General features: G+C 39.7%; 1 protein-coding gene across 1 annotated transcript in view; it reads right to left on the bottom strand.

Moving 5' to 3' along the window:
• Positions 1 to 8,436: 8,436 nt before the first annotated feature.
• GABRA3 (gamma-aminobutyric acid type A receptor subunit alpha3) overlaps positions 8,437 to 11,466 on the bottom strand; it is a 54,122-nt gene continuing 51,092 nt past the window's right edge. The window contains exon 9 of the mRNA XM_069985492.1: positions 8,437 to 8,821. Within this exon, the coding sequence (XP_069841593.1) occupies positions 8,510 to 8,821 (312 nt within the window). The 3' untranslated portion in view covers positions 8,437 to 8,509. The remainder of the gene's footprint in view (positions 8,822 to 11,466) is intronic.

Below are 11,466 nucleotides of genomic sequence, written 5' to 3'. Positions count from 1 at the left end.
TGTGCAGCCCCATCCACACGGTTATCGAGCCGTGTAATAGGCTCGGTATGCAAGTGCCGATCTTGCAGATCGGTGATTGCTTACAGAGAGTCGGGCTGTCTAATATGGCCTTTATTACACATGTATTAAAGACAAAACAGACATAAGTTCATTCCAAATGTTTGTTTATTGTGAAATCATGATATTTACATTCTGAGATGAACAGGTTTACACCATTTTATTTACTGTTCAAGAAACACAACGTAAACATTTTTTTTTTAGGTTTTGAGGCATAAAAAATGTAAAGTACACTACAAAACAAACAAGAACAATGCACTAGCACAAAGATAGTAAGAGGGCAAATGTAGGGGTTATAGAAGGCATTCTCATTATGTATACTAACGATAACTACAAAGTCTTATTTATCTTCATACAAAGGTGGATCACAAAGTTAGCTTGACTTCCATTGATGAATTTGCATGTCCTGTTATGCATAGCCAGTTATAGTTTGGAGAAACTGGAACCCCCAGTTAAAAATAAAATGAGCAATAATGAATCTATACCAAAATATTTAGAGGGATTGTTAAAAAAAAATCCTTACAGTTGTAATCACAGCACACGTGTAAACATTTTTACTTTGCTATTAAGACCCTTACACTTTGACACTTTGGCATGATTTATCACAGAAAACATAACATGTACCAGTAGACTAACACTATAAGAAACCATTGCTTAAGCAGTATATAATTACTTACTAGAGCTGCCAGCAGTGCTGGAATAGCAAATGAAAAAAAAAGAGAAAACCTTTCTCCATACACGTCTGAAATTAAATTCACAAATCTGTCAGGTTGCTGTAATCAGAGAGCTGAAAATTGTGGGAATTCAGATGACAATTATACAGTAAGAGCTGATTGGATTGGATCTCATCTGCTGTCTGTTTCCAGGGGCAACCAGCAGAATTATGAAAGTTGTTATATATGTAGGCTTAAAGGGACTGGAAAACCATGCCTGCTTACTTCAAAAAACATAGATCACACCTATTGTGTAAGGCTTTACAGCTGCCCATTAATATTTATTTTGGTAGAAATGAACAGCAATACAAGATGCAACCCATGAACAGGTGCAGTTTTTAGATGAAAGAGGCTGTTTTCCAAATTATATAATTTACTTTAAACACTAAAATGTTTAGGAAATTTATGCTTAATGTCCAGCTGTAGAAGGTATTATACACTGAGCTATGCGGTAGCTATAAAAGAACCAGAAAGAAAAGGCATAACAGGCACTTTAGCACTTTTCATAAGACCAACTAAACTTGTTACAAAGGAAATGTAACATACACTTGGGTTAATAAAAAGAATACACCCAAACTAAGGCATACTACGTAAATTTCCCAAACTGCCACATGACATTCAAGTACACTTCCTTAAAGGGAATCTATAAGGAGGATACATCATCCTAACCTCCTGATAGGGCAGTGAGAAAGGTGGCTGAGGGTATCCCTAAAATGTGCGCAACAATGCTAAAACCCTAAGTTATACTACCATAAAAATGAGGGCTTTTGCTGCACTGGGGGCCTCCATTTACCCCTCAGAGCACTGATCCACCCACACTCTTATTTATATGGTAGTTAAATGTATGTGTTTAGCTTAATAGCGCAGCACACACATAATAAAGGTATTGTCATCTGCACTGTCCCCCTGCCCTATTAGAATCTATCAGCAGGTTAGTATCGTTAAAAACGGGTCTAGCTTCCTATCAATTACTAAATATGTTTGCATGTCAATAAAAGTATTCTGGTGTAGTAATGAGGAAATTTAATCCATACGGCAGTAGTAAACATATCACTACTTCCTGTCTAATGATCTCATTGTTCCTTTCTACTGGAATGAAGGATGCTGCAGAGTTACAAAAGAATCCACATAGAGTCAGACATTCCTTGTGAAGCCATTAAAGGATTTGAAGCGTTTCGTTTTCTCCGCTGTTGAAGAAAGAGTATTCCTCCCTAGAGATGTAAGGGTCCCATTAGATGGGCTGATGATGGCCCAATCAATAACGTAAAATAATCGTTTAGCAAGGGCTGCACGGACATTGTTAGCAATATCCGTACAGCCCTTGCCCTAAACTGTTATACATTACCTCTCCATGCTTCCAGTCTTCTCCTGCCCTCTGCTTGCTTCCCAGTGGGTGCAACTTTAGAACGGCCTGTGTGAGCTGACAGGCTACTCAGCCAATCACTGGCTGGGACTGTGGGCCGGGAAGCAAGCAGAGGGCAGGAGAAGACCGGTAGTGTGGCAAGGAAATATATAACAGTGTATTCGAATCGTTAGCTGTCAGTCGATGGGCGATGATTTTAGGGCAATTCATTGTCATCAGCTGATCATTGTCTCTATTACACAGAGTGATAATTGGCTGAATTGGCCTGATGCAGCCAATTATCGCTCTGTAATAGGGCCCTTAGTTTATTGTCTCATATTGGCAGGCTGGTTGTCTACTTGTCATTAGGGAAGTCTGTTCAACATATAGATGGCAGATCATTAAGGAGAATATTGAACGTAGAAGCACGGAAAAATTCTTCGCAGGGACAAGGAGGTTACTAGACATCAGCCCTGAAACCCACCTAAGGGCAAAGAATAAATTCAAGGTCCAGACTTGGGTTTGTTTTGCCACAGACATTTAAGGCTTTGGATTTACTGTTATTTAGCGGAGTTAGATACTCTCATTCACATGTTCTAGAGGTTGTAACTAAGATCAATTGCCTTATTATTGTTATTGATATTTAGTTGACCATTAAAGCCTATGGAGACATTTGTTAATATTAATTTCATTCCAAAAAGCAGATTATGCTAATTTCTACATAGTCTCCATTAACAATGTCCCATCCTGTGTTATAGAGAGATTAAATCCGGCTTTCAGCTCTACCCTTTCCATAATTTAGTGTTAGGGCCAGTTCATACAGCGCAAAAGAGGCGGAATTCCGCAACAGAATTCTCTGTTGGAACTGGAACAAGCACCATGAAGTATGATATAAAACAAGGCTTAAAAACGGCAAAATTGACCCTTTACACCTGCAAAATTTACCCTTTACCCTTTAAAGTCATAATGCAAAAAGGGGGTGACAGTGTCACTTTAAGCTTGAATCATATATATTTTTTTGGTAGTGAAACGTCAGTGACTGACATCAGTAACTGATTGACAGAGTGCAGGCACCCCTACTGATCTATTCAGGGCCCACACCACACAGTAAACAAAGTTTGTCTTTGTTTACTGTGTAGTGGTGGCAAAGCTGCAGTTACATGTCGCCATGGTGCTTTTTAGCCCAATTCATTGTGTAATGTAGGAAAACCCCTACAATGTGTAGCTTTCATTTCTTGTAGTGCTCATGGAAAATGAAAGCAGTGCTGTGAGCTTTAACTTTAGATAGTTTTCTAGATACATAAGCATACAAGTTCATAAATCGTAAAACTTGATAAATCTTTGCCAAAGGTTTAAGTAATATTGCTGAATGAGAGTAATTCCCCACAATCCCTTAAGTCTCCCAATAGTTACTTAAAGTGGAACTCCAGCTATCCCACCACTGGTTCGATCTGCTTCTGCTTTGCATGGTAACCACAGTATCTATCTATCCCTCTGTCTATCTATTCATTTACATAGATTAGTGTCCTCTTTCTCCTATACTACTCAGGAGACACTGTTGTTTACCCACTTTTGGCCAGGTGACCACTGTGGTGGACAGGGTTTCAGATGAGGAGTTACAGCTTGCCTGGCCACAGATGAGACAGAGATAATGTGACCTCTGTCTCAGAAGGGAGGGGGAGGACAGAGGAGTCGAGACAGAATGAACCAGGAAGTGAGGATTTTCAGCAGCTTCTGGGTGTGAGTCAGGATGTGCTGCAGACATCCGGCCTAATTCATGTAATAGAAACCTGTTACAAACAAGCTTATATTATGGGTGTGGATTGAGCAGGGTTAAGTCTTTCTTAACCGTAGTTCCACTTTAAAGCCCTTTTAGCATAAGTAAATTATTAGCTGAATAAGTGTTTGCAGTGATTCCAATAACTGATCTGTGTAAAAAGAGCAGCCATCAGTTGACGAATGAGAAAATGCTCCCTGTGTAAACAAGTGATGTGTGGTCATTAATGATAGAATCCAGTGATCGCTCATGTGGCTGATTAAGCCGTGTAAAGGCCCATAATACGTGAGCTGCTTGGTATCAGGCAGTTATCCACCCCATGGGCCTTCAGAAGACGTTTTGCCACTTAATAAGTAATGTTTATGTAAAACCTACTAAAAGTGAGTTGTAGCTTAAAAACAGCCAGATTAGTGCTTTCATTTTGTAAGTCACAATTGGATAAAATGCAAAGTCAATGATTTGCTATAGACAGTTACTGATAAATGAAACCATCAGCTAGACCAAAGACCAATGTCAACAAACCAGTGTTGGCATTCTAATTCAATCTAGAGACTATTTCTTGTTTATTTTTTCACCAGTTTTATATAAATGTTACCTTTTAACAAGACAATTTAGGAGTGAACAAAGGATACATGTACAGTACAAGAACAGAGAGTGAGAAACAACACATTTGTGGTAACAGCCTTTACAAACTAGTTCATTTCCTAATGTGATTTAGGGAGGGGATCAGCTTGAATAAAGTCATGTCATACAAAAAGTACAAAATTTGCAGCACATAGCAAACTGATGCATATTTTTTACTAGCTGACACATATTATACACTTTAAAACACCCCAAATACACTTGTTTTAAATCAAACACAGCTTTTATGATCTAACTTTGGAATGACAAACCACAGACACACAATATGTCGTACGCTTTGTAATCTTATCAAGGTAAGTTCTTTATCAAATATATAAATCTCTTGCTTTATTCATGCAGTGTTTTTTTTTCACCAAACTAGTTATTCTATAAAACTCCCCAAAAGCCATTTAACCAATCAGAGGTGCATATACAGTAAAACTCCTGTTATCCAGCACCACATTAAAAAACAATTGTAGTCTAGAATGATATGATACAGGCTTTCATGGTTTGGACAAGGTTCACACACAGTATTTCAGTCTGTATTTTTAATCAAAACCAAGAGTGAGTCAAAAACACAGATAAGGTGCAAATCTTTACATTATAGTTTTTCTCTGTTAAGTTCCTGGTTCAGCCAAAATTAGTAACCAAAATACTGACCAAAATACTGCCTGTGAACATACATTAAAAGGAATCTGTCACTAGGTTTATTCTACCTTAAATGAGGGCAGCACAAACTAGTGACAGAAATGCTGAACTGATCGGTGTATTGCTTACATCATTCTGTTTAGCCGTTCTCCTAATATGCAGGAGAATAGGATTCTTGCCACACCCCTCCTCCAGCCCTCCAGCTGCTGATTGACAGTTGACTGCTTATACACAGCATGGATAGATAACTGAAAATCAGCAGCTAATGGGTGTAGTTTTTTACTTCTCATAAATATCCAGGACACATGCGCATGATGAAGAGGACTACTTATTGTCCAGGTTATACATAAGGATATCTCTGAATCAGCTGCACAGAACAATGTGATACAGCATTCTGTTCAGCTTCTCTGTCACTATTTTATGCTACCCTAAGATAGGACAGCATAAACCTACTAACAGAGTCTCTTTAAGGTTCCAACCCCTTTTTTATTAATGTCAAGCTGTGAACTAAAGGCTAAGTTTACACACAGAGAAATAAAAGCAAAACACATTTGTGAGTTAGTAAAATAAAAATAAAGCTGTTGTCTTGTATAATAATGTGTTATGTTATAGTCTATGAAAAACAACCATCTTTGCATACATTGTAAAAAAATGTTTGACTGACAATTCTCCACACACTTAAATGTAGTACATTATTAGATAAGAAAATGTCCCTATTTCTTCCTACTTTTACCATCATGTTTTGGTTTTATGTTACTGTGTGTGAAGCTAGCTTGAAAGTCATATTATTCAGGTACCCAGTACTAGGTTTACTTATCGTAGTCTTAGTACAGCATTCATTTTGTGGAAGCCAGGCACATAGAATTTTACTGTATCCTATTCAGTTAGGTGATTGTGTTCTATGAGAATGCTTAAGAGGAGCACAGTGGTAATTATGACTGACGGTCAATGTCAAGAAATCAGCAAGAAATTTTAGCAAAACTATGAATTTACTATGAAAACCAGAATAAACATAGGAAGTGGCATAAAAAATATAGTGGAAAAAGTGCAAGCAAAAGACCCTACTTTATTAAAAAAAAAAAAAAAAGGATAAAAATGGAAATTATGTACAAGTGAAATCAGATTGTCATGCATGTTCCCCATAATGGGTTAAAAGTAATAGAGACATTCAAGCATTCTTACAGTAAACCAACCAGGAACAAGATTCTGCACAGTTCCCTGCAACTAGTCAATATTTTGGCCTCCAGTGAAAATGTAGTAAAAGTAAGGGTTCTTTTACACAGGCCGACATGTGAGTGCTCATTGACTATGTACAAGTTGAGGACAAATACTCACAAAGTGGGGCCACTAAGCGTTGAAGTGTGTGAAGAATACAAAACAAGAATTCATGGTTGAATAGCTGCACACAAACCAGAGATCATTGGGTACAATGCCACGTATCAGCTTGAGTAAGGCAAATCACCCAGGCCACTAGACTAGACAGAGTACTCTCTGAGGGTGTTCAATTATGTTTCACTGGTAGTGTGATGGGTGAATCAGGGTTTGGTGGGTGCCTGGAATGTATAGTGCATACTGTAAAGATCAATAGTGGGATGTTAATGGTAATGTTAATGTTATGGCACACAAAGAGTTTTAGACTATTACATTACATACTATTATATTATTGGGGAAGGCTCTTTTCCATTTCACCATGACTGGGCCCCAGAGCACAAAGCAAGGCTCATAGAAGCAAGGTCTATAAACCCCAATAAACTTTAAAACCTTCAGAAAAGATCAGAATGCTCATTGTGAGCTAGACCTTCTTGTCCAATGCTAATGCTATAATTCAAAACTTCCTGCTTTATTATGGCTCACTACATCTTGGATATTTGATATAATGCTGCCCTACTTAAAAACATAATAAACATATAGGGGGAGATTTATCAAACATGGTGTAAAGTAAAACTGGCTCAGTTGCCCCTAGCAACCAATCACATTCCACTTTTCATTCCTTACAGACTCTTTGGAAAATGAAAGGTGGAATCTGATTGGTGCTAGGGGCAACTGAGCCAGTTTCACTTTACACCATGTATGATAAATCTCCCCCATTATGCTTACCTCTCTTGGCTCCCCCAGTGTCCTCAGGTGCTGACTGCAGCCCCTCCATTTGTGAGGAAAACCCATCTTGGGAGTGGCAGCCTGTTCAGCCAATCACTGGCCGTGGCCCTGTCCTGTCTCAGTCAGTGATTGACTGAGCAGGCTGTTACTCCCAAGACGAGTTCATCTCAGAAATGTCGGGGCTGCAGTCAGTGGGGGGACACCAGGGGAGCGTGGAGAGGTAAGCATAACATGTTTATGATGTTTTCTAGTAAAGCAGCATTATACAGAGAAAAAATTGTCATGCCGGATAACTCCTTTAAGAATAGATTTCTGTAAATCATTACATTTGGAGGAGTTTAGCCGCATGGAACTGTTGACATGTATGTAAGTGTGCAATGCTAGAACTGCTAAGTTAGCAGGCACAACCTGATTTCATGCTACTTTGGCAACAGGTATTAAGACAACCATTTTACATCAGGTCTAATGGTGTTCATATCTTAAAGCCTATATAGAATCTTGATCTTGATATTACTAAGCCAGATATTACTGGCCAGAGCTTCAGATTTAAAGAGGTTTGCATAAAAAGAAATCATTTGTACAGTGTATTGTCTCTGAACCTGAAGCTTTTAGGATTTAAAAACATATAAACCAGGTACCTGAATTAGGAACCTGACTTTAATACAGTACATATAACTATGCTGCCATAAAACAAAGTCATGTGTAAACTATACAATGATCAGAAGTGAGCACATGTAAACTAGGTCACTAGTAGAGAATGATAGAATATTACTGGAATGTAACTATATCTTAAGAACGATGCATTCAAGTATAAATAAAAAGATTACAGTTCAGCCAATACAAATACTGCAGATTGGATTTTATGTAAAAAAAAGGGAAGCTGCCAAAAAATAGAAAAAAAATCCAACTGTACTTTTAGCCAAGAAAGGATACTGGTATAGAACATTACAAACAGCACATGTATAGGCAATCATCAGTGTTGTATCAGAAAGAGATATATTAGCCCATGTGGATATGTATCCAAACCAGAGGCTAGTACTATAGGCCAAATCATGGTCTAGAACACAATCACATTGATTGTAAAAAATGTAGGGCTGTGGTAGTTTACCATAAAAAACGCAAATTACCCCTCTAGGGTGAATATCACAGTGAGCAAAAAAGAGAAAAATAGACATCATAAACCTATACAATAGCCAGTCACCTGTAGATACCTGGTGGGAATAAAACAGGTAAGATGCCCTACAAGCCAGAACGTTATTTTGGAATCATTCCCTTGATCGCTGATTCTCGGTTCACATATGTAGCCCAATACACCAGATTAAAGATGGCAAAAAGGACAGGGAAGACAATGCGAGAAATCTTATCAATGCGACTGACACTGTTATAAGATTTTTTACCATCCAGAGGTTTTAGCTCAGCGTGTGGAGGAGAGAGAGGGGGTGGAGGGAGAGCTGCGTTCTTTGCAATGGCTGCAAGGGCTGGTTCTTTGATATTGAGGGTGTAAGTTGTTCCAACAATATTGTATGTTGTGTTCGATTTTTTCGCCAGGATTATCGGTTCTTTTATCTAGAAAAATATAAACATATTTATGATTTTTATGAGCCAGATGTAATAAGAACCAAGGCTACTAGAAGAAATCCTTAATTATGTTTGCAAAAGTTGAGTGAAACATTGCGACTACATTGCAAAAGGAGGAACCTCTAACCTACCAGACATCGACTAAGGATTTATTGCACACAACCCGGATGCAGGGATTTTTGGAACCGCCGCCATTGTAACAGTTATTTGATCACAGTATTGGCTTATGTTTGCTCTGACCTTAAGAACCTTGTTTAGATAAAATGTTGCTTAGTGAGAATGTAAAATTTATATAAACACTTATCATAACCCAGTGCATTCAGAGACCTCAGACCCTTTCCTTTTTCACTCTGTGTTATGTTGCAGCCCTCCATCTTTCTGCACTCAGTGCCCCTTAATGACAAAGTGAAAACAGAATGTTAGAAATCTTTACTAATTTACTGAAAAGGCAAATGTAAAATATTGCACTGACATATTGAGAGCCTTTACTCAGTACTTAGATGTAGCCCCTTTTGCAGTGATTCCAGCCTCCAGTCTTCTTGGCTATGATGCCAAAAGATTTACACACCTGGAGTTTGGGACATTCTTCTCTGCAGATCCTCTCAAGCTGTCAGGTCACTAAATCAGAGTTGTTTTGGCTCTGTACTTACATTCACTGGCCATGTTCACACAACGTAAGTTTTGAATTAATCACGGCCGTTGTTGCTGATTTGCAACAACGGCTGTGATTAATTCAAAACTTATGTACACTGCAGTCTGAGGAAATCCCACATAATATACACTGCGGCCAGGATCCCTAGCAGCCGCACGAAAAACTGACATGTCAGTTTTGTGCGGCTGCTATTCATTGAACAGCGGCCGCACAAGCCTGATAAGTCACACTGTGGTGAATTGGGATGCGCCCACATGCCAATTCAGCACAAAGGAAGATCATCCGGCCGGTACTGCAGTACTGGCCGGGATGAACTTAACAAACAGCATCACAGAATGGCTGGAGTTTTACGCCGTGCAAACATGGCCACTGCCTGTAAAAGGGGTTATGCAGCGTTAGGAAAACATGGCCACTTTCTTCAAGAGACAGCACCACTCTTTTCTCATTTTGGGGTGAGGTTTTGCAACTCGGTTCCATTGAAGTGAATGGAGCCAAACAAGAAACCGCACCTGAACAGGAGACAATGGTCATGTTGTCTCTGGAAGAAAGTGACCATGTTTTTCTAACCCTGGATAACCCCTTTAACCGTTGCCCTATTTTGAGATCCAGAATCAGGTTTTCATTGAGATTATCTCTGTACTTTGTATTATCCAGCTTTTCCTCAACCCTGAACGGTCTCTCTGTCCCAGCCACTAAAAAACACTCTACAGTACTATACCACCACCATGTTTCAATGTAGGGATGGTAATGGGCAAGTGACCAGCAGTGTCAGATTGCCAAAAAGTTTAATCTTGGTTTCATTGGAACAGAAAAACTTGTTTGAGGAGAGACTTCTTGTGGGCTAATCTGCCCAGATTGGTGGAGGTTGCAGTGAGGTTTCTGAAGTGTCTCCCATCTGCACACAGAGGGGGACATTTATAAAAGGTCCGCCTGAGGCGTACGCCAGGGAGAAGATGCAGATTCGTCACTTTTCCCTGGCGTACGCCTGCCGTATGCCCCGCTTGCCCGATGAGCGGGCTGGGGCAGCTTGGGGGGCCGTGACAAGACGGGGAGGAGGCATGCTCACAGGTGTAAATCATGATCCAAATCTAGATTTAGTACGCTGGGCACAGGTTCAGCGTTCGCCTTTTAGTGAATCCTGCTGGGGAAAGGGGGCAGGGCCTAATATAAGACCAGCGTACAATCTTCTTAACACCCCCCCTCCAGAATGTTGAGGGACCATTTGATTCTTGATCACATTTCCTACAAAGGCTCTCCTTCCCCAGTTTCTTTGATGGGGTAACCAGCTCTAGAAAGAGTTCTGGTTGTTTCAAACTTCTTTCAAATAAAAATTATGGACGCAACTGTGCTCTTGGAAACTTTCAGTTTGTTTTTGTCCCCTTTTCCAGATCTGTGCCTCCACACAATAATGTCTCTGAGCTCTGCAGGCAGTTCTTTCCTCCTCATGGCTTGGTTTTTGCTCTGATATACATTGTCAACTATTAGACCTTATGTAAACTGGGCTGGATCTTTCCAAATCATGTTTAACACCTTCATGACAAATGTAATTGATGCACGTATGCCCAGGTAACAGTAAAGGAAAGCTCTCCTACTTGCCTTCTTTTCTGATATAGGTTGTAAAAAATACAATCCTGACTTTTTTTTTTTCCTTTTCGTTTACGCTATGTTCACACTACATAAAAGTACGGCCGTTGTTGCCATCGGCAACAACTGCCGTACTTTATGCGAAGTGGAACATTGCCTTATCTGCTATGGGATCCCGGACGGAGCTTATACACATCGTATACGCTCCGGCCGGGATCCCATGCGGACCTGCAAATAACTGACATGTCAGTTTTCTGCAGCCGCACTTCAGTGAATTGTGGCCACAGAAAGCCCTGTCAGTTCACACAATGAAGCGAACGACTTCCGGCTGCTTGCTTCATTGTGTCCTATGGGGAGTTCTGATGCGGGCGGAAAGATCATCCGGACGATACTTAAG

This window comes from Dendropsophus ebraccatus, chromosome 10 (genome assembly GCF_027789765.1).
Source record: "Dendropsophus ebraccatus isolate aDenEbr1 chromosome 10, aDenEbr1.pat, whole genome shotgun sequence".
Lineage (NCBI taxonomy): Eukaryota > Metazoa > Chordata > Amphibia > Anura > Hylidae > Dendropsophus > Dendropsophus ebraccatus.
This window is presented reverse-complemented; position numbering and strand designations above follow the sequence as displayed.